At 36.1% G+C, this 24,977-nt stretch overlaps 1 protein-coding gene across 5 annotated transcripts in view; it reads right to left on the reverse strand.

Annotated features, from left to right (window-relative positions):
• The window catches only part of Tmpo (thymopoietin), a 28,226-nt gene extending 3,571 nt beyond the window's left edge, over window positions 1-24,655 (reverse strand). The window contains exons 1-7 of one of the 5 annotated variants that reach the window (XM_046419257.2): window positions 24,099-24,650; window positions 16,520-16,646; window positions 14,686-14,844; window positions 9,332-9,429; window positions 1,514-1,633; window positions 1,319-1,414; window positions 810-920 (exon numbers count right to left, since the gene is read on the reverse strand). In XM_046419257.2, the coding sequence (XP_046275213.1) occupies window positions 810-920; window positions 1,319-1,414; window positions 1,514-1,633; window positions 9,332-9,429; window positions 14,686-14,844; window positions 16,520-16,646; window positions 24,099-24,377 (990 nt within the window). In that variant the 5' untranslated portion in view covers window positions 24,378-24,650. Of the gene's footprint in view, window positions 1-809; window positions 921-1,318; window positions 1,415-1,513; window positions 1,634-9,331; window positions 9,430-10,968; window positions 13,746-14,685; window positions 14,845-16,519; window positions 16,817-24,098 lie in introns of those variants that run through there. The other 4 variants (XM_046419259.2, XM_046419260.2, XM_046419256.2 and 1 more) reach the window with 4 other exon arrangements.
• Between the last annotated feature and the right edge of the window lie 322 nt (window positions 24,656-24,977).

A 24,977-nucleotide genomic window follows, 5' to 3' on the forward strand; every position in this document is an offset into this window, starting at 1 on the left:
GGGGGAAAACTGCCATGCCAATAAACAGGGGAAAAAAAAAATTCAGCAACCTAATGTGGCAGTGTAAATTCCCTCAATGATTTTCCATGTTTTTCATTAATAAAACATTAAGAATACATTTTTTCTTATTAGGAATTCCATAATAAAATAAAATAATCAAATATAGGAAGTGACCAATTAACATGGACCTTTAACCAATTCTAGTTTATGTTTAAAACTATAGGCAATGCAATCTCCTCAGCTTAGAAAAAATTTTGGCTTGTTTTGCTGTATATGTTTACCTTTAAAACCCACATCAAAATAATTTCATCTCCTTTAATAAAGATTCATAAAAATTATAATGTACCATGCAGTTAGTACTTTAAAGCATAATTATACAGGAGTTAACCCATTCAAGCACCACACAAAGTCACTTTAAAGTCCCATTATTTAACATTCCGACAGAAGAAAGATGTAGCATCCCTCACAGCCCAGGCAGCACTTCTAAACTTGCATCCATGACAAATAGAACATATTACAAGCAGCACACAAATGACCACTCCTTTGAAAACCAGAACTTAAGAAGGCACATAGCAGCAAAAGGGTAGTATTAGCATGGCATACTATATTAGTTAATTTCTGTTTTCACTATTAAAAGTGTCTTAAAAATGAGAAATGCGTGTGCGCACACACACACACACACACACACACAACCACCACCCAAGAAAGCTCTGTTCCCTCCCACTGGAGAAAAAAAAAAAAAACCCAAATATAAATATTTCCTCTTTAAAAGATCAATGATAGCATTGATCTAAATTTTATTCATTTACTTCAGCTCTCGTCAATGGTTTCTTTGGTGTTCTTCTGGGTATGTCTGAGAATTCAGTGATTGGCAGAATAGAAGTTGCATGCTTGAAATTTCCAGTCACCCTATTGACAACCTGCCAAGATTCAAATTATTCAGACTCAGAATTATCCAAACATAACAGACACTTAAAAAGAAAAGAAAATATTCTATTTCTGTAACACGTGACTTTCCCTTAACAAAAATTTAGGCAATGGAGCCCAGAAACACACACGTTGAGTACTTTATAGGTCTTATAGTTCTTCAAATATTTAGTAAAAAAGTATGGATTCTTGTGTGAGGAATTGAACTTATTTGTAATAAAATAGCTATATTGAAAAATTCTAAAATTCAGAAATATATGGGGGGAAAACCCGTTTGAAATATTAAAAATTTGTAGATTTTGAGATTTGCCAAAATTTACCACCTCCCCATTTCCAATTAAAGGGCAATTTTCAAAGAAGACCACTTGTATAGTTCACAAAACATATTTACTAAGGATTCGTTGCTTGAAGCCATTATAGTTTCAGCTATGGGAGTACTCTCTGAAATTACTGCACCATCTATACGAAAATGTTGTGAAGTTTCCACCTGTTAGTTTGAAAACAAAACAAAAACAATAAATATAAAGTAATCACTAAAACCCTACCAATCTGAAAACCCAATTCTAAGGAATAAGCCTTGCATCACCCTTTTCCTTGGAATTCTTCTTGACCCTCTTGGAGATTCCCTAGTTAATGCCTGCAGAGGTCCGCCTTTGGAAGATCCACTTGTCCATTCAGTCTCAGTTACTCCAGCTTGTGAATAGCTCTATTTAAGCATTGACACATTAAAAAGTCATATTCTAACATCAAACACCCTAAAAATGGCCACATTAGCACACTGCAAAGCCAACAAGTCTCCAAATGCCAGCATTTACAAATAATGCTATGCCTTCAAAACATTTCTATCGTACCGATTGAACATTCAGCATCAGAAAAACTCTTAAAGAATCATAAAATACACTGAAGAGTCCACCAATAAGAGGGGAAAAAAACACCAATTATCACTGGGTCCTTTTGTGACTCATTGTATGCTTGGGCAGGTCTAATAATGCAGCTGCAACTCTTGTCTCAACAAAGAAGCAGAATGATCATGACTTAAATGAAAGTCATTTATTATATAACAGGTCAATTTCCTTTTAAAACAAAAACACAAACTTTTGGCTGAGGATGTAGCACAGTGGTAGAGTGCTTGCCTAGCATGTGCAAGGCTCTGAGTTTGATCCCTAGCATTGCAAACAAACCAACCAGAACTTTTCTGACTGTTAGAACAGATCAAACATTCTTTTCATGTGATTAGTATTATTTTAATAGAAACAGTTTGAATTATAAACCATACTTGGCTATGTAAACTAAAAAATTCCCAGGTGTCAAACTCTTAGAAACAAACAGACTCAAACAAGAAAAACCTAATGATCATCCTAGTGAATATATAAACACAGTATGTCACTGCCAAACCACAATGCTCCCACACCTCATACAGAAAGATAGAAAGGTAATAGTGATGGTTACTACTTTCTAGTTCCGGATTAATTTCTCCCTGGAGGGGGGGAGGGGATCAACAGATTGTTTCCTTTTTTAAGAAATAATTTTATTAGTTCCTGGATGCTTACAGTTTTAAATTCATTAGGCCAAATATATATATATCAATCACCTGAACCTTTTGTTAAAATGCAGAATCTGATTCAGAGGTTCTGGAACGGAACCTAAGATTCTGCATTCCAAGTAACAAGCTTTCAATTTTGAAGCCACTATTATCAGATGATTATTTTAAATTCCTTCTAACTAGATAACATCAACTAATTATTAGTATTACAGCACAGTGTGCCTAGGTTGTCACTTTTCAAGATAATATTTTACCTAGATAACTGGTAGTTTTATGACCAAGTTAGTGTCTATTAAATTTAAAGACACATTTATTCTTATCCTGTAACAAGAAAAATTATTTTAAAATATGCAAATTTGTACCAAAACCTCACAAAGGAACATTGTCTCATGTGTCTGATTTTATATTTATCTGTACTTGGAATTGACATAAGAGTTTACTTTTTCTCACAATCTAAATCTGTATTCCTTATCCAACTAACAATTAGGAAATACTTGCTGAATGTAAAATTATAGTTAGTCTAAAGACAAATGTGTAAGCAAATCACAAAACATAATAAATGCTTAATAACAGTCAAATTCTTAAGTATTTAAAAATAAGAAAAAATAATAGTTTTAATTTGAGGTTCTCAATCTTGGTGGCAGAGTATCATCTGGGGAGAGCTTTATAATCTATTGAATGCTCCCAACCCTCACCTCAGACCAATTAGATCAGAATCCTTCTAAAAGGGTCTAGACAGGGCTGGGGGTATAGCTCATTGGTCAAGTATATGCTTAATGTCTGCAATGCCCTAGGTTCAATTTCTAGCACAAATGAGTAAACAAAAATTAAAAAATAAATAAATAAAAAAGGTCTGGATACAGTTAATTCTTATTGCTCTTAAGAGGATTCTAATGTGCAGAGTTGGGAATAACTGGCTTAATATAACTGCAGTAGATTTAACATGCACCTTGAAGTTAAGGAAAAAAATCCTACTTTGAATATTGGTCTCTTTTAAAAAAATTTATTTTCATGTGTACTTGGACAAAATACCTTTATTTTAATGTGGTGCTGAGGATAGAACCTAGGGGCCAGCACATGCTAGGCGAGCACTCTACTTCTGAGCCACAACCCCAGCCCCGAATATCATTCCCTTTTAAATAATTAATTATTCAATGCTGGTCAAAATAATTAGAAGTATTTTAAAAATATTTTAGTTTGATAGTCTATTTGACATGTATTCAGTACTTAAAAACTCTTCAAAGAATTACATTACTTGAAAGAACTAAGTTTATCAGTTGTGTAAGTGACACAATAAAACCAGACACTTTACCTATAACCAAGATGAAGGTAAAGGGGCTGGGGGAAGACAATCTTTTTCCTTAGAATTGATCATCTACCAAACTCAAGGTTTAACTTTCTTTCTTTCTTTCTTGGTACCAGGGATTGAACCCATGGGTGCTTTACAACTGAGCTACAACCCCCTTTTACTGTGCCAGGCCAAATTCCAGAACTTTGTTATGTTTTGGATTGAATAAATAATAGTCCATTAAAAACTTTACCAAACATCTACTGAAATAATAATTATGGTTAATTAAAAATAAAGTTTACATTTTTAAAGTTAAATTTCATTTAAAGTTCTTTATAATCTTTTGTGGCAGGAAACACAAGGAACGTTGGTTGACTGAGGGCCTACTTGAGAATTCTAAAAATAATTTATATTTCTTTTGTTCAGATTTTATAAGTTCTTGGAAAATTTCAACCAGTTTTATTAGTTCCCATCATTATCCAATTTAGGATTAGTGATCTTTACGGAAAACTGAGAACCTTTAACACAATTAAAAAAGATATTCTAGGGGCTCAAGCTGCAGCTCAGTGGTAGAGCATTTGCATGTGTGAAGCACTGGGTTCAATCTTCAGCACCACATAAAAATAAATAAATAAAGGTATTGTGTCCAACTAAAACAAAAAAATATCCTAAGGATTTTTTATTAGAACCCACATCATAAATGACTTTAAGCTGGGTGTGATGTCACCCGCCTGTAATCACAGCTGCTCCGGAAGCTGGGGCAGGAGGATTGCGTGTTCAAAGCAGCCCCAGCAACAGCAAAGCACTATAAACAACTCAGTCAGACCCTGTCTCTAAATAAAGTACAAATCAAGGCTGGGGATATGGCTCAGTGGTTGAGTGCCCCTAAGTTCAATCCTGATCACCCCCCCAAAATTAAAAATATAAAATTATAATTCAGTACTATAATTATTTAGTAAGATGATAAACAATGATTAAAAGGAAGTTCACTGAGATGTAAAATTAGAAATGTGATTGCTGTGTATTTTGCAGACAAAATAAGAATTGCAGTATCATCTATGTTCAGTGAGATGTTTTCATATTGCCTTCTGATAATATATCAGGCAAAAAGTCAGTCAAAAGACATTAAGTAGCTGAGGCACTTGAGAACATTCGCAGGAGAGCTAGGTTAAAAAGGCAATAAATCCTCATCAACAAAAAGATGAGAACTGAGCTGGGGATATAGCTCAGTTGGTAGAATGCTTGCCTTGCATGCACAAAGCCCTGGGTTCAATCCCCAGCACCACCACCAAAAAAAAAAAAAAAAAAAAAAAAAAGGAAAAGACAAACACTCACCTTGGCATTATTCATAACAGCATACAAGTGAAAATTACTCAAATATTAACCAAAAGGGAAGTGGCTAAATAAATTACAAACTGCAATACAAAGTGCAGTTGTACAAAACAATGAGGAACATGGATAAATTCAGATATGGAGTGATCTGGGATATGTGCTTAGGTTAAAGATAATGTACAAAGTAGGTTGCCTTTTAAGCAAGGAGAAAGGGAACAAACATATATACATACATATCACATATATGTATAAATAAATTTGTGCATTTACTTATATTTTCAAAAAGAAACTAACCAAAGTTTGGTTAAAGAAAAAAAAAAAAAAAAAAGAAAAAACAACAAACCCCCCTAACAGTACATTAAGTTGTGGCTTTAGGACACAAATAAAAAGTCTTTCAAGTATATTTAAACATAGCATTTGACTTTATATCCTAATGAAATATGCCCTAAAGAAAAGGAAAAATAAAGTCCTAAACCGCATTTAGCAATCTTATTGTTAGAATACTGTGAAACACCTGTGATACATAAGATATACTATCATTTGAAGAACCAAGATACCAAGCATTTTAGAAGAGATATACGTGTAACACCCAAAAGTTCACCATTCATTCATGATTTACTTTTCTCCGAAAAGGAGTAAAGCAATGGCAACTTCATTGAAGGAGCACCCTAGCAAGAAACTACCAAAGACATATGGGAGACAATAAAAGAATACAGGAACCAACTTAGTAATTCCCACTGACAAAAGATGGCACACTGTGGGGCCGGGGTTGTGGTTCAGCGGTATGTGCAAGGCACAGGGTTTGATCCTCAGCACCATATAAACATAAATAAAATAAAGGCATTATGTCCAAATACAAAAAAAAAAAAAAGATAGCACACTGTGAAAAAAAAAAAAAAACTAATGCTGTGGGGGGAAAGAAAAAATGACTATAGTACACATAGTACATCACAAGTCAATATGTAAAGTTTTATTGCTAACCCTTCGACATATTAATTATGAATATCAATTTGAAAACTGGCAAACAAAAGGCAAGAAAGCATTTCTCTTGGTTCTCTTGTATAAATTTTTTTTAAATATTTATTTTTTAGGTATAGATGGGCACAACACAATGCCTTTATTTTTATGTGGCGCTGAGGATCGAACCCGGGTCCCACCGGTGCTAGGCGAGCGCTTTACCTCTGAGCCACAATCCCAGCCTCTTGTATAAAATTTTATTTTTAGGTACCTGAGAAATTTATGAGGAATGGTTCTTTATTAAAAAAAAAAAAATCCTGGTCATAGATATAAAGGAGTGAGATACTGAGACAAATCACCATTTTATTTTATTTATTTATTCTTAAATTTTTTGGTAGTTAATGGATGGACAGAATGCCTTTATTTTATTTATTTTTATGTAGTACTGAGGATCAAACCCAGTGCCTCATGCATGCTAGGCAAGTGCTCTACCACTAAGCTACAGCCCTAGCCTTCACCATTTTATAACCATTTTATCTTTTGTATTGCTGTGAATTGAACCTGGGGTGTTGAGCATGCTAAGCAAGTGCTCTACCACTGAGTTACACCCCAACCCTCAAATCACCATTTTAGAACCTCAAATAAAATAATGGATTTAAGCAATAATCATTAATAACAACTGGAACCATTATAATGAAAGGCCAATGTAAAACTTCTAATTGGATAGATAATTCTTTCAATATCTGAACCTACTAATTAATTTTGGCATCATCAAAAGGGCATATATATCTATATCTATATCTATATCTATATATATATCTCCTGAAATGATCAATAGGAAGACTACAGCATCATTCTTGCCAAAGAAACTGAACCTGAATCTAACCAACCCTTCAGATCTGTTCTGTTCAACATGGAAGCCACTAGCCACATGTATCAATTTAAATTTAAATTAAATATAATTAAAGACTTGGTTTCTCAGACATGCTAAGACAAATTCCATGTGTTCAAACCCTAGACACTACTGTAATGAACAGCACAGATATAAAACATTTCTATCATTAGGGAACAATCTATTGGACTAACTTCCAGTATATAGGATACACAGGGTCTAGAAGAGCAAATTACATGATCTGACAAATCAAATCCAGAATGTGGGAGAGAATCTAATGACCTAATTTCTAGACCAAATAAATGGAGGGAAGAAAAGCAGTTTAGTAAGAATAGCCACAGACTTAGAAATCTAAAAAATTCATTTAAAAAATAAAATACAATGTATGGATCTTGTCTGGATCCCTGATTGATCCAAACAAATGTAAAATAGAAAAGTGCAACACTTCTAAAACTGGAATAACATGAACAGTTTAGATATTTAAAAAAAACTAATAATTTTACTAGGTAGGAAAATGACGCTGTCATTTAAATAGCTATATTTGAGAGAAACATTAAAATATTGACACTAACATGTGAAATATGTTAGGGATCTGCTTTAAATACTCCAACAAAAGGCAAAACAACAAAATCAAAAGCAATTTAAAAAGCTGGATGGAAGATGTAGGTGAAGATGAAACTAAATTGGTAATATATTGATAACTAGGACATCCTTGACTGGAGAGTTATTAAACTCTTCCCTCCACTCTTCTGTTTTACATTTTTTGTAATAAGTCCACAGTTTTATTCTGCCTGTCAACTCCTTAACCTCAACTCTCCTTTGACTATTTATCCTGCTCCTCAGTTTAGATTCCCCAAACAATTAACCATTAAACCATCTTTAAACCCCATACCTTCCTTTAAACTACTATCAGATCAGACACACATTCTTGGTAGACACCTTGCCTTCATATTCTGGAACAAAATCCTCCATGTTTGTCTATTGCAGTGCCTTTCATGATATTCCTAATTTCTTTTGCTCTTACTCTTATTTCTGTATTCCTTAATACGACTCTAAAGCTCTTTGCTAGCAAAACTCTAAAGTCAATGAAATACTTATTCTGGTATTTAGTTCTGTATCAAAACAGAACAGGGCTGGGGCTGGGGCTCAGTACCACATAAAAAAAAATAAATGAGTGAAATAAAGGTATCATGTCCAACTACAACTAAAAAAAAAAAAAAAAAATTCATTCAATACCCTACACATTTTCTGTAGCCATCCAGCTTATTTTTAATAAATGGTTCTAAAATTACACATACCAACTACATCAAATGAACAGAGGAACATGGCTTACAAGAACATGTTGGGTTGGGAATTTAACTCAGTGGTAGGTTCATGATTAAGACTCATGAGGCCCTGAGTTCAATCCCAGCTATGCATGCATATGTGCATATGAATACAAACACACACAAAATTCCATTTTAGGACATGTCCCCCCCGCCTCCCACCCTTACTGAGAATTGAACCCAGAAGCACTCTACCTCTGAGCTATATCCCCAGACCTTTTGTTAAATGTTGAGACAGGGTCCTGTTAAGTTGCCCAAAGACAGCCTCAAATTTCACTTCCTGACTGCCTCAGTCTCAAAAGTAGCTGGAATTACAGACTTATGCCACCATGCCCAAGTGCAACTTTAAATGATAAACAGAACATGGAAAAGATAAATAGCTAACTAGATAAAATTTTCAACTAAAGACTAAGGGCAACGAAAAAGACTGTAGAGATAAGTTATTAAATTAAAGCCAATAATTAGTTCTCTATAAACTAGTTCATTTATAACTATGTTGATTTTCCCCTTAATTTCCCTTTGCATTTTGCTTCTTACACAAAAAGTCAAATTTTCATCTAGAATATGAAACAGCGTCAGAGAAACACTACAAAAGACAAAGCAGGTAAAAGTAAAAGCAAATTCAGAAATCCAGAGAAAAAGACACAAATATAAAACTACCCCCTGCCTTTTAAAGAAGCTGTACCAAAAGCACTAAGACAGTTCTATCTTTTAAAACATTTCTCTCAAAAAGCTGTATGGTAGTAGAGCACTTGCCTAGCACCCATGAGGCCCTGAGTTTGATTTCAGCAACTGGGAAAGAGAGGCAGTTTGACCAGCTTTGAACCATGCTTAGTACAGAATCAAACACAAATGAGACTTTTATCAAACACTTGCTTTTGCAGTAAACATAACCTACAATACTGACATACCCCAAAGTTTAGATTTCCCACGCCATGTAGCTAACTATGAAATCAAGTTAATAGTACACTGAATCTGGGTATCAACTGTTAACCAAATTTAACATGACGGATGAGTGTCATCGGATTACTTGAATCTGTACATGTTGATTACAAAGCTAAATATACCTGGTTGTGCTCAAGTCTTCTTTGCTTGAGTGTTACTGGAGTCTTTGCTCTGCCCTTTAGTGGTTCTCTCTTCTCAAGCTTGAGCTCTATTTTAGAGTCTGGAAATAATATTGGAGAAACCATTACTTTCTGAAACATGTAAGTTATGTTCTCCTAACACAATTTGGGAATCCAGTTTTAGGCACATTAATACATAAAACAAATTTGTCTATTGGTGATATCTCAATAGACCAAAATTGTTTAACTACAATTTGTCTTAGAAACTTTTACTATTATATTCCATTTTTAAAAATTCCCTCTTTAAATCCCATTCCCACTTCCTACTTAATTCTCCTTTTCTTTTTCTCAGACTAATAGGATTAAATATAAAAGTGTATTCCAACTGCTCCTGGAGGCTTTTCACTAAAAAACAATTTCAAATGTGGGAAAAAGACATTAAAATAGTCAACACAGTTTGCCATTATTTTGTCCATGTAGTATATTGCTACTATATGACAAAAGTTAGCTTGTTAAATTTAAGTTTGGTGTGTGGAAAAGAAAAACCACATAGATTTTTAAGAATTAAAAAAATCTGTATTATATTAAGCCTCTAAGGTAATTGTCAATGATATTAACATGTAAGTGTAATCTAAAAGTCTCTTCTCAATGAGGGGTATAGCTCAAAAGTCCTGGGTTCAATTACCAGCACCCAATCAATCCATTTTTGATGCAGTCACAAAAAGTCCAGATGAAACTGAGATAAGGAATCTTGTTCACAGAAAAGTTGCAACAATCACAGGGCACTTCTTCCCCATAATAAAAATGTATTTCTTTGAAGATGAGTCAGTATTTACTACATTTTTCATAGATTTCAATTTTTCACTTTTCTGGTCTTGATTTTATTGTCATTTGAAGACCTCCATTTAAAAAAAAAATGTACCTTTCCCATTTTTGTGGTCATTTATTATAGTGTAGCAAACTTAGTTATCAGTTGGTTCTTCTAAAAACTTCTACCACCAAAAATTTGTTATATAATTTTCTTACCAAAAAACAAGAATGGAGTCAATTCTTAAAGCTCAATTTTGTATGAATTCAATGTAGTTGTGCTACAAAGTGGTCAAGATGGCTACATCCTGCTAACTTCCAATCTGATATTAGTCAGTCTAGAATTTATTTGCAAGTTTCCCAAAAAGAAAGGTGATTTTTATCAAGTTAGTTCAAACAGTTCAATCTTCATTTGGGAATAGGCTATCAACTATATTCCCCCATTTCCCAACATTTCCACTAATAGATATATTTGGTACAACCCTTAGCATCATAAAAATTTACTTTTATTCTTTGTTAACTTGAAATCTAAGAATTAGAAAGCACAAGGTAAAATACTTATAGCCAAGCAGAAACTGATTAGGCAAATAATTTATCGGATTACAGATTAATTCCCCTTACAAATTTAGATTCCAACAGTCAATAAAAACATGGTCTTCAATAGAAGAAAATCCACACAACAATAACTGGAATATTTAATTATACTATTGGAATGTTAAGTGAGTTTCAATGATGAGATGGAAATGAAATGTTCATCCACAAATATTCAACTTGTTTGAAACTTCAAGAATAAAGCACACGTACAACACGTTTCTGGAGACCACACAAAACTGTTCAAATTTAACAACTTTATTGAATTTGTAGGAGCATTCTACATCAATACATTTTTTAAAATCACAAAGTACTTAGTAGGTACATGTATACATGTACATTTTAGAAGACAAATAACAAAATTACTCCCAGAAAGCTGAAAAGATGGAATGTGTAGTCTAAGAATAAATGGATAGAGAACTGAAGGGACCATATTCTGTTATGCTGAGACTACCATTTCCCACAATGTCTCTACAATCAGATTCTTTTATCTTACAATCATAGAAATGAAAACAGGATAATACACTGTTTTATACAGACATAGACACTGGGATATAGTATGATTTCTTAAGGCTTTAAGAAAAAGCTGATAAATTTGCTTTTCGTATCAAGATTATTAAGCCTAATCATCCATGAAATACCACATACCTCAAAAGAAAAGTATTTTTTTTTTAAAAAGCCCCATCTCTCCAGTGTCTAGTTCATCTGACAAAATAGAGTGGTAGTGTATGCTTGTACTATCCTAGACTATTTACCAACAAGAGCAATGTCTTTCAAAGTGAGGTCCATGAATTGTTAGTTAATTCGGAAGTGATGAGGCATCTGTATCAGACTGTAAAGCCATACACTGCTTTTGCTATCAATAAGTGTACTACATAAATAAATCCTTTCATTGATCTAAAAAGTGCCTTTATATTTAAATTCTTTTATTAAAAAAGCGATGGGGGATGGGGAGACTAACCCAGGGCCTTGCACATACTACACTCCTGAACTATGTCCCAAACCCCTTAGTCTTAAAATTTTTGTGCATGTTCGTCTGTGGATCAGTAATAGTTTGTGAACTGGTTACTTTAAGTTGCACTGATCTTGAATATTATGAATGCTACTGCAGGTATCAGCATATAACAAACAAAAGAAAATAAAAGTGTAGACAACTTCTAGAAAGTGAAGTATCAAAAAGGATAAATCATTGCTTTAAATGTGTAATTAGTGTTTAATTCTACCCTAGATAGAAAAGAATATGCATATGATATTTGAAACAGTGAAGAATCTACTTATTTTAGTATTGAAATTCTCTCAGTTTTGAAGAGTTGTAAAAAGTATAATAGGAAACATTGAATGTTTGAGACAAATATATGATCTATAAAGCTTAAAACTTTATCAGCCTTTCTATCTGTGTAAATCTAAAAGAGCAGTTCCACATAGGGAATGACTTAACTATCTGAAATTCCTTATCAAAGATAAGACAGGTGACTTAGCTCTTAACTTTATTTTTTTCCACGCTTTTTAATTACTTTGTTTACTTCTCCTCCAAATAATGTTCCACCTTTAAAGGGAGTCACAGTCAGCTTATTCTTAGAAGCTGGATTAATTTTGCAATCCTTCAACCAGAGATATCGACGACCAAGAGTGGAAGATCCCATGGTATAGGCAGCCATCTTCACTTCATCAAATGCAGCTTCACAAAGAAACGAAGCTGCATCACATGTTTTGCTCAGAATATTGAGTGCCTGGTGTGTACGACTAGGATCTGAGCTAATAATTTGTGCAGCCTGACTAATGTCTGCTTGCATAGCCTTAACTACAAAGGCAGTGTGGGTTGCAATCTGCATCGTGGATGCTGCAGCTGTATATACTCTACAAAGTGTTAAGTCCAAGTGTTTATCACAAGACTCAGCAGAGCCCTCCTGAGTACCTGCTGGTGGGATAGTTTCAGAAATAAACCCTTGGATTTCATCATCTACTTTTGGAACGGATAATATCTGGGTCGCCTCTCTGGAAGAAATTGGATATTTGCGTGCCAATGAAGGCAACTGCCTGTCGATCTGCTGCCACTCCTCTTCAATTACTTTTAAAATAGATTCATGGAAGGGAAAAGATAGTTCTGAGCTATCAATGTTATCATGCTGTGATTTCTCAGACTTTTCCATGCCTAAGGTACTAAGTGCATGAGAGACAACAGTTTTGGCAAAAGAAGACATATGTTCAGATTCAGGTATATCCTGCAATACCTGGCTATCCTGAAATGACACAGAGGAACCTGAATCCCTCTCCTCTACTGACTTCTCACTGAGTCTAGGGAATTTTCGTGGAGGAGACAGGGAAGTGGTTTCTCGAAAACTAGATTGACCAATTCTCTTGCATATGTTTTCAATGTCCAGTGTGGGTATAGAGTTAGAAGTCCCAGGTAAACTATCTACCCCACCCTGGACCAACAGAGAATTGACATAATCTTTGATTGCCTGAGCAAGTTGTGGGGAAATTACTTGTGATCTCTTAGACTCCTCTAGTACTTCCCTTTCGCTGGAGAGAATGCGCTGATCTGAAATATTGGACTTCTCAGTATATAATGGCTGAATTCCACTTTTCTCTCCACGGTAAATATTTTCTACTATGTCTTTACAGTAAGAAGTAGTGGTTTCTTTAATCAGTGAAGGAGAAGCTGCAGTAGAGCCCAACATCGCAGCGAGTTCACGCTGAGAGGATGACGAAGAACTTTTCTCTACACTCCTATCATGGCTAGTCTTAGAGGAAAATAACAAATTCCCTCCAGAGGCTAAATTCTGCATCTGTCTCTTGCCAGGCAAGGTTGTGGCAATAAGAGGCTCCCTAGATGGGTCGCCCTTAGAAGTATGTATTTTCTTAGCTGCCTGTAGTTCAGTCCTGCCCAAAGGAGGACGGGTGGAGATTTCAGGAAAAGAAATACCCTGAAAAAATCCACCAGAGGGAGTAGCTGGAAGTCCAGAAAAAGGAGCAAAATCCCTAGTGGACTTCACTTTCTTGTGTTCTTTCTTCTTTCCTGTAGAGGCAAAAGAGGCAGGAAGTTTAAGCATTACTTGTGTTTGAGCTGGTTTTATTCTTGCCTCCTTGCTAAAATAGTGCTGTTGAAGGAAAAGACCCTATATTTCATATTCTGAACAATTTGGCAGACTGTGCCTTAGAAGGCAGAGCTTTTAGAGATTTGAGTAACTTGGGTCAAATTAGATAATCACAAAACTAATGAACAAGGCATATGAATCAAGAGTTTATAAATATCACATTGCACTTATCATTTTTAAAAGGACATTTATTTCATGTGCTAGTATCAAAAATTTTAAATATCACAAATTTTCTTTAAAATAGTAATAACATATAAAGATATGGTCAAAATATTTACTTTAAAGTTGCCATGAAATCAGATTATCTAGCAACAATTTAAATGCCTGTCAGAAAAAAATAATGTGCCACATTCAAATGCTACCACTATATATTAACAAGGAATAAAACATATACATACTTAATAAAGATTAGATTAAAAAAATAACATGGAATAAAAATACAAGCACAAGAAGTAGCATATGATTTATATAGACTTTTTTTAAAGTACAAAATAATACTATATATTAGATGAATAAGTATTAAAAAACTAAATAGATCAGTAGCTACTGATAGTGGTCACTTCTGTGGAGATGATAATGGACAAGGGCAAAAGTGGAGGAGAGAGTCTTTACAAAAATGAGATCTGAAGCAAAAGATAGTTAACTGGTAAGTTTGGGTAATAGAAAATTAGACACTTGTACTTTTTTGTTTCTCATACTTGTTTCAAGTATTTAAATCAAGTTACTTGTAGAATTACTCTAATAATATGAACAAAAATTACATATGTCCTGCCAATATTGTTTTAAACTTTACCTTCTTCATGAATGAAGTCTCATGAGAATCTAAAATAATTACATGCATTTACAATTTAAAAATTTTACCTTCTTCATTGTCACTGTATCTGTCAGAGTCATTACTTCCATTCTGCCTAGTATTTTCTGCTGACGAGGAAATTGTTGGTAGAGGAGTAGAAGATCTTGATTCTGGTCCTTGTTCTCTCAGTTTCAATAGCTTTTTCTCATACAGCTTCCTGGTTGTTCCTATATCAGGGCAAAACTTGATTTTAGCTCTTGCATTATCTTATTTAAGGTCTAGTTCAGAAATTAAATAACATTATAAACTCAATTTTTACCCTTTCCTTTCCTAAACTTTATTACTTAAAAATAATAATAATAATAATAATGGGGTCTTTTCAAAACTAGGAATTTTTCTGAGATTTTAATGAGATGATAAATGTTTCTTTTAATAACATGGAATACACAGTAGATTGGTATAGGTCTTGGAGATTAGCTACCAAAGAACCATGTATGACTCTTTTTTAAAAAATATTTTTTTTTAGCTGTTGATAGTCCTTTATTTATTTATATGCAGTGCTGAGAACCAAATCCAGTGTCTCACACATGCCAGGCAAGGGTGCTACTGCTGAGCCACAGCTTCCACCCGCCATGTATGACTCTTTTTGACTGCAAGTCTTGGACTTTGTATATTTTCTCTACAATTACAGAAGTATACGCCAATATAGAAAATTCTAGAAACAGATCATGCCCCCTGAGGAATATGCATTGATATATTATATATAATCATATATTATATAATTATATATAATTTTATTATACCGTACAATGTAATTCTATATAACAAACAGCTTTTGTTTTCTGTTTCACACTAGCTATATCTTTCCTTAATTTCTGTAAGTTGAGTAAAATGAGTATGGACTTTTATAAACAATACATATCCAGATATATAAAGTAGTCTTAAAACGAACAGCTGGTATACCATCATGTAATTTAATGTATGCTGGTACATATCAGCATCTTCCTTTTACAATTTTAAACAAAATCTTTGTGTTCAAAATTTTCTACAACTTAGATGATCAAAATGAATTTTTCTCACCTTGAGGTCATTGTCAAGACCCTCATAAAATAAGGTAAATGCTACCTTGCAATAATCACTGAGCCACATTCCCAGCCCTTTTTTATACTTTATGGGGGGGGTGGGGTTGCTAAGTTGCTGACGCTGACTTTGAACTTAAGATCCTCTTGCCTTGAGTGCCACCACAACCAGATAGTTTATCATTCTTTAAATTATCTTTAAATTCCAATCAAGATATGGCACTTTTAATGATAAATGGAAAACGGTACTAGGCTAGGAATTGAACAACTTTAGTTATATTAGTCAGTTATTAACCTACTGATGTGGATGAACTGGCCAGTTAAGTTAGCTGAGATTCTCAACTGTCATATTAAACCCATATGGGCTTGGAATAGTGGCGCACACCAGTAATCCCAGCAGCTTGGGAGACTGAGGTAGGAGGATCAAGCTAGCTTCAGCAACTTAGCATCTAAGCAACTCAGTGAGACACTGTCTCTAAATAAAATACGCACACAAAAAAGGGCTGGGGATGTGGCTTAGTGGTTAAGAGCCCCTGGGTTCAATTCCCAGTAAGAAAACAAAAAATAATTCAATATAGTCTCACCAGGTGGTGTGATATGTGCACCACATAAAGCAATCTCAACCACAGAGATAAGAGATTAGCTAGTTCAATTCTTTTATTTTATTTCCCTCGATAGGGTTAAGGAAATTAAAGTCTTGGTCATACAAAGGGTTAATGGTAAGACCAGCCCTTGGAACCCAAATTCTAATCACTAGGCAAGAAGAGAAAACAACTTAGGGCCTTGCTTCATAGAAAATATATTTGAAATTTTATGAACTTACCCACAATAGGACCAGGATTCACCCCATATTTCACAAGCTGATCCAGAAGTTCTTCATTAGAGAGCTCTGTTACATCTAGATCATCCTTATCTTCCAGTCTGGGCTTATCAGTTTTCTTTGTTGCTTTCTGTAAACAAAGTCCAATTGTCATTTCTACACAAATTTTAGAGTGTATATTTATTAGACAAATAATATGCTGTGTAAAATAAACATAAACATTCACCCACAAGTCAATTTATAGTTATACTACATTAAGCCATAGCAATTTGATTAAGTTAAAACAATTCATTATTTAAAGACATTCTAAATTCAACTATAATTAGACTGTACAAAACTAATTCCCACACAAATAACTTACATGTTAAAGCGATTAACTGTTGAAATATTCAATTTTGAAATACCTCTGTAAAGAGGTAGTAATGGCATCAAAAATTCAACAGCAAATAAATACAAAGTAAAAGTAACTGACTTTGGATAACATTATATATGTAATAATGAACCTTATACCTATTTTCTTTAAAATAAACAAAAATTATGCTGAATTTTTTATACTGTGCATTCCGCCCCTCCCATACTTTAACTCTGAGTCAAGTTCCCAGGGCTTTTTATTTTTTTTGAGACAGAGTCTTAATAAGATCCAGAGGCTGGACTTGAACTTGTGATCCTCCTGCCTCAAGTCTCCCAAGTCAATGGGCTTATAGGCGTGCACCACCATGCCCAACTATACTGTATTTCTTAAAAGATAACTCCTGAAGACAAGGGAGTCAGATCAGCATGAAAGAAACAAAGTGAAGCCAGACGCGGTTTAAACATGTTCACCCTAATGTAGTAAATATAATTTACTGTTGACTTTTTCTAATCCTTGGAGTTTTTTTTTATACTTTTTTTTTAGGTGGTATGGAGAATGGAACCCAGTGCCTCACAAGTGCTAGGTGTGTTCTATCACTGAGCTATAACCCCAGCAGTTATAATTCTTAAATCATTTTACTAGAATAGCCAAAAGAATGTGGAACTTTGAGAACAATACCAAGATAAGTTCTTTCCTAATTTTTAATATTTATTTTTTAGTTTTAGGTGGACACAATATTTTTATTTTATATTTATGTGGTGCTGAGGATCAAACCCAGTGCCTCATGCATGCTAGGTGAGCACTCTACTGCTGATCCACAGCTCCAGACCCCTTTTTAAATGTATTTCTTTTAGTTGTTGATGGACCTTTATTTTATTTTATATGTGTTGCTGAGAATCAAACCCAGTGCTTCACACATGCTAGGCAAGTGCTGAGCCACAACCCCAGCCCCTCAAAATAAATTTTTGAAATAATCTGAACAATGGCAGTATTTTCTCAAAAAACTATATAAATTTCCAAAATAAATAGTTTAAGCCAGTAAAAGTATGGATACCTTTTAAGATTATGGCAAATAGCCTTTACAAATGTCTGAATAATCCTAGAAAATATCAGTGTACCGAACAAAACCCAGTTGTTTAAATAATGGCCACAAATATCACTCAAAAAAATCACTCAGGCCTGAATTAGTATTTAAGGCAGGAGAGTTAATACTACACCTTAGAAATGTTTTATGAAAAATGGCTAAAATTATTAAGTTGTATGGATCAATTACTTTCCAATTAAGGTGGGGGAGTAGGCATCCTGGGAATGTACCAAAATTTCTCTTGTAACAAATAAAGGGTTGGGGATGTGGCTCAGTGGGGGAGCACTGGCCTAGCCATGTGTGAGGCACTGGGTTCAATCCTCAGCACCACAAAAACAAACAAAGTTTAAAAACGCAAAAAAAAAAAAAAAAAATAAAATAAAAAATAAAAAATTTGAATAAAGGCTTGGGATGTAGCTCAGAAGCAGAATACTTGCCTAGCACAGGCCCTCAGTTCCACCCAGCAAGCAAGCAAACACAAAAACTTCACATAATTTTTTTCCCCAGAGAGTGATAATATAAAGTCAATTCACTATATAATCTTTTAGTGCACTAATCTAGACTTACCAGGCTCAAATCTTGAAACTGTACATTTTGATGTCAAAATAGTTACCTAAAATCTAAGAGCTCTATATTTAAAGCCTTGAAATCTTTATAGAAAAGATTTAATCAAATCAACCTAATCTTGTGTTATTGACTTAACTTGAATTTTCCATAAAACAGTTTGTAGAGAAAAACTCCATTATATGATATAAATACTTTAAGCAATGAATAATTTAACCAGGTTCAAATTACTTGTAAATAATTCCTCCCAGCATAAGAATGTTCAAATTTTACTATCAACAAAAATTCCAATTTCTTGTAACATCCTGAAGTGGTTTTTTTTTGGGGGGGTGGGAGGTGGATGGGAGGGTGCGGTATTAGGGATTGAACTCATGGTCTTGCACATACTAAGCAAATCCTGTCACTAAGTTTTAAATCCTAGTTCTTTATATTTTATATTGTGACAAAGGAAGGTCTTGCTAGATTGCCCCAAATGGCCTAGAATTTGTAATCCTCCTGCTTCAGTTTCCAGAGCAGCTGGGATTATAGGTATGTGCCACCCTTGACAGGGTTACTAGCCTAAAGTTTCTGAGAAAACTGACTTTAGCATTCAACACAGCCCACTTACTTTTTATTAGTTATTTGTATACACCCTTTATTTTCTCTAAATGGTGAACTCCTTAAGTAGCAAGTCCCCAAGTGTAGCTTGTTATCAAAATCGCAACTATTTTAAAATATCTTGCTTCACTCTGATTCTTAAGTTTGGGCAGAAAAATCTATATTTTAAATGTGTAGCTTTAGTAATCTGGATGCAGCATTTAAGTGGGCACCAGAGAGCAAGAGCACTATCATATTTTTAACTCAAGCATCTTAGAACAAAAACAAAAGTAGTGCCTGACACAGGAGGTTCTGTCAAACAAATGAATGATGCATACATTCTTGAGAGGGAAAATCAAGTCATTTATTTTTGAAAATCCATTTCCTATTGGGGGGGCAGGGAGGTGTGGGGATGTGGCTTATAGGTAGGTGGCATGCTTGCCTAGTATGTGTGAGGCCCTGGATTCCATCCCTAGCACCATAAAAAGAGAAGAAATGACATAGATTTTGAATCAAAGTAGGAAATCAATCCCCTTACATTTTCTTAAACTTCGGCTGAACAAAGAAAACTTTAAAATGTAGTAGATAAACTCTGTGATTTTAAATTTAATCTGTAGGGGGAAAGTGCCAGAAAAGTAATTCATTTTATAAATATAAAAAAAATTGGGAGCCGGGTAGTTTGGTGTACATGATTAACAAGACAGCAGTTTCAATCAGGAAGAAGGAAACATTAATTGTACTAAATTCTACCTCCTGATAGTTTTATTCCTTTAAGTAAGTCACAATCTGTTAAGTTTCATTCAGTCAAAAATACAAAAATGATAAATTATTGTATAATGGTGTATTAAGAATCATAATGCAAAATTAAATAAATAAATAGATAAAATAAAAAAGTATCAATACAGGCAGCAAGAAGTTGAGGGAAAAAAAAAAAAAAACAAAACAAAACAGTGTACCTATGTACCAAGCACTCTTCTCCAGTTCGTTCCCAGATACCAGATGACATCTACTGTTTTTTTCTTTTTATATATATATATATTTTTAGTTGTAGTTGGGACACAATATCTTTTATTATTTTTATTTGTTTTTATTTTTTATGTGGTGCTGAGGATCAAACCCAGCACCTCACACATGCTAGGCGAGTGCTCTACCGCTGAGCCACAACCTCAGCCCTCTACTGTTTTTTTCAATTTTAAAATCCAACAATTCTGTAAAATAACTTGTTTAATTTCTACCTTTAATAGCAAAGATGCTGATAACAATACTATTATAAAATAAATTCTACTGAGCACATATTATATATTGATGTGTGTACTAAAGTGCCTCATAGTATTTGAGAATTCTAAAAAAAAAATCATGATAAAGATGCTAATATCCCCATTTTACTAAGTGAGGAAACTAAGGTCCAAGGCTGTAAGGCTAACAAGGGACATCTGCATACTATGTAACATAGTATCACTGAACAGACATTATATATCACTTTCATATACTTATCCTTTTCTGAAATTGTTATTACAGTAACTTTGCACTGTACTGCCCTGATATTAAGATGAAAACATCCAGAAACAATGACTATAACAGGTATCAATTACTGAGCACATGGCACTTCATTTATGCAAACTCATGTAATCAACCCTCAATCTGATAAGTGACTTTTAATTCCTATATTCCAGGTAAAAATGGAGAAACCTAAAGGCAATCAATGTTCACTGTTCAATAAGCAGCAGACCTAGAATTTAAATCTGTAACTCTTGATTCATTTAACACCTCATTAAGGAGCATTGCAATCAATTTATGATTTATGCTAACTTGCCTTTTACGGTTCTGCCCCAAGTCTTTAAACATTTCCTGTTAAGAATTAATCAGGTTGGGGGACAGGGAGGCTCACTGGTAGTATGTTTAGCCTGCATGAGGCCCTGGATTCAATCCCTACCACACCTTTATGCTTTGCACTTTGTAACAAAAAGGTAGGATGCAAACTCAACGAATGTTTATTCTTGTGTCCACAATCTAATTTCAGCACCTAAAATACTGGCTTCAAGATGAATAAAAGAAACAATAAAAGAAAAGAAAAACAAGAAAACTAAACCAAAATAAAAATTTTAACATGCAAATATTTGTCATACTACACATTCTAAGACATTATTGTGGTGGTACATACAAAGCAAATTCTCTCTTATAAAGGAATCTGACATGCAAAATAGTTTTACATATCAACTATTATAAATGCTCTATGGCTCTTGTAAATCCAAAGAACCCCTTCCTATCCCATATTAAAAAAAAAAAAAGTCTATTCAGACTTACTTGTAACTTACTCTTGTCTTAAGTATCTTTTTTTGTTTGTTTTTGGTACCTGATTGAACTCAGGAGAACTCTATCACTAAGCCACATACCCAACCCTATTTTGTAACTCACTCTTGTCTTAAGTATCTTTTTTTGTTTGTTTTTGGTACTGGATGGACTCAGGAGTACTCCATCACTGAGCCACATACCCAACCTTATTTTGTATTTCATTTAGAGACAGAGTCTCACGGAGTTGCTTAGTACCTCGCTTTTGCAGAGGCTGGCTTAGAACTCACATTCTCCTTAGTCTCCCCAACAGCTGGTATTACAGGCTTGCGCCACTTGCCTCAAGTATCTTTAAAACAGAAAATAAAGCTATTGACTACCAATATTAACTTTTTCAAGTTGTTATCATTGAGCCTGGCCAAAGGCATACATTTTTAAGTTTTAATCACTCAAGTGGGATAAGACAAAATTCTATGGTTATGAAATAATTCTCCTCTATAAAGGAAGCTGGGCATGGTGGTACACTCCAACAGTCCCAGTAACTAGGGAGACTGAGGTGGGAGGATCACTTGAGACCAGGAGACACCCCCTCACCGCCAGAGGGAGAAATATAACTTTTTAGCATGTCACTGGACACAGTAGTGTGTGTGTGTGTGTGTGTGTGTGTGTAGGGGGGCAGGTGTTGGGGATCAACCTAGACCTTCCATATGCTAAGCAGATCTCTACTAGTGAGCCACACCTTCAGTCCCACAGTAGATAAGCTAAAAAAAATGTTAATTCTCCCCCCCCCCAATGAATTGGGGTGAGAAATGGGTAAATAACATAATTTTTAGACCCAAGACACTAAATTTTTATGATGATGTGTAGGGTCTGCAGAAATCAATCTTTAAATTTCTATTTTTATTATCTTAATGTGTTATGAGCACATATTAGGGACTCAAAAATGATGGAAACTCCAAGACTTAAAGTTTTTGCATACAACCCAAACTTTATGGTTTAATACAACTACACCAACAAAGGGTACTACAGAAGAACTGTTGTTTTTTTTTTAAAGTGTGCTGACTGAAATGGAAGATATTTCACTTTTGACCAAATCTATAATGAAATAGTTTGAATACTGTCCCTTTTTTGAAGAGTCAGTGGAGGAAAATCAATAAGGGATAAACTTTACTTTGAAAGTAAGTTTTTGTTTAAAGTGGCTTTCTTTAAACCCTAAAATGGAGACATCAGAAACAATAAAATTTGGCTGCTCTTTTATTTATTGAACAAACACTTATTATATACTATGTGGCATACACTGCCTTGCATGATTTTTAGTTTCTCTGAAGCCCAGACTGAGACTTTTCGGATTAAATTTACATGTGTCTGTTACATGTTATTCATTTCCATTTCATTCGTTAGCGAAACACATTAGATAAAAAAATTTAAATTAACAGAGAATGTTGTAAAACTTTTGAAAAGAAATAGGTTGGGGTTTGGCTCTGTTGCAAAATGCAGCATCAAAAAAGGGGAAAAAAAGAAAAAGAAAAAAGAAAGAAAGAAAAAGAAAAGCAGCAATAACTTTGAGTTATAATAGTACCCAGCAGCAACAACTCCTACCACATTTCACCGTCTTTCATGAAAGCATTTTAAGTTATGCCATCAAGTTTTAACAACATTATGATACGAAGCCTGGTAACTAAGTATATACAAACCAACAAAAACACACTTAAAATTTACCGATAACAAAAAGCAAACTAATAAGCATTCGCTGAAGCCAATCTGAGATTTAACCAGGATCAGACATTTAATACCATAATCCCAGCGACTCCGGAGGCTGAGACAGGAGGACCCCGAGTTCAAAGCCAGCCTCAGCAACAGCGAGGCCCAAGCAACTCAGTGAGACCCTGTCTCTAAATAAAACACGAAACAGGGCTGGGGATGTGATGTGGTCACACGAGTGCCCCTGAGTTCAATTCCCGGTACCCCTCCCCCAAATTTAATACCGACACATCATGATGTCATAAAATAAACCTATCTCTTGGTTCCGAATCTTTCTTTTCTCAAGTAATATTAAGCAAAAAAGGGGTGGGAGGGGACAATCAACCCAAACTCATTAACTATAATTTCCCAAGATCGATGATAAACATTTAAAAAAAATTTTTTTAAGGTTCATTTCAACCTAGAGTAAAACTGCCGCGACAAGAGATGGCCTGTTGCTGGAACAAGTCAGACTAACAAGAAAACCCCAGTTCAAAAAGCCCTCTGCATGCAAACCAACAAAACCAATATGAAAAGGCGGGAATTTCTTTATTTCAAATTTTGCTTAGATATGAGTAGGTCGCAGACTGCCCTCCAGGGAGCGCTCTGAGACTGCTCTGCGCGAGTCATTTCGGTTACTGAAGCGGGAAAACGCTCGGACCTGACCTACAGCGTTCCGGGGCCGACCCCGCCAGGCGTTTGAAAAGCGCTCGGGGCCCGGTCTCAGGGCCCACTCCCGACGGCCGCTAGTCGAGGACCGGGGCTCTGGCGCCGCACAGCTCCCCGACGCAGCGTCCGAGCGCCCCGCGGCCGCAACTTCTGGTCCCTCCCTCGCAGCGCCCCGGTGCCGGAGCCCGCACCCCGGCGGCGACCGAGCTGCGGGCCGGAGCACGGGGACAGCCCCGCGCCGAGCGGGGGCGAGCGCGCGCGGAAACCGCCAAACGCCCGTCTTTGTGGCCCCGGCCGGGCGTCCTTACCCTGCCGACGGTGGCGCGGCCGCGGCCCGCGGTGGAGGGCCCGGAGCTGAGCACTGGGGTGGGCTCGCGCTCCTCGTCGCTGGAGAAGTCCGGGGGCCCCTTGCTGTTGGCGCCCGCGGCGTGCGGCGGCCGGTTGCGTGCAGTGAGGTGCTGCAGGTAGAGCTGCACGTACACGTCTTTGCGCTGCTCCCCGGCCGGGAGAGTCACATTGTTGGCGACCAGTTCACTCTTCAACTTGTCTTTCGTCAGGACCGAGGGGTCTTCCAGGAACTCCGGCATCTCCGGGATCTACTAGTCCCCTTCCCCGCAGCCTCACTGCCGCCGCGCTCACTCCTGGCCGGGGGCCGCGCTGCCGCCTCCGAGCCTTACGGCTCCCGCGCGGGAGGAGCGCCGCGGGGGCACGGCAAAAAACTCGCAGACACAAAGCGAGGCCAGACGCGGGCACAAAAGCGCCGCGAGCCCAACTACGGACTAAGTGCGGACAGGCTGGGAGGCTGCACCAACCCCAGCCCACACACTACAGCCAAGGCGAGAGCAGCCTGCTTCGCCCACGCCCCAAGAACGCGCGCCGCCATTGGCGGGCGGCGGGAGGAAGCGCGGCGGTGATTGGCTGGGCGGCTCGCGCGGGTTCCATTAGCCACCTTGCGGAGCGAGAGGTTGTAGAAACGCAGTTTAAAAGCTGCTCGGGCGGGAGCTCAGGCTTCTGGCCCGTTTCGGCTTCCCCCTTCCTCCACCCTTCCCTTTAGACGCTGATAAGGGACGGGTCGTACTGCTTTTGTGCTCCGTTTCCTTTCCCTCCTCTTGCCTGGGACACAGCTTCCATCCTGGGTCGGTCACCTCCGAGCAGGCCGAGTTCCACGCCAGCCCTGAGGACCCTTG

This window comes from Marmota monax, unplaced genomic scaffold (assembly GCF_021218885.2).
Source record: "Marmota monax isolate L192 unplaced genomic scaffold, Marmota_monax_Labrador192_F-V1.1 WCK01_AAM20220418_F8-fsc00036, whole genome shotgun sequence".
Classification (NCBI taxonomy): Eukaryota; Metazoa; Chordata; class Mammalia; order Rodentia; family Sciuridae; genus Marmota; species Marmota monax.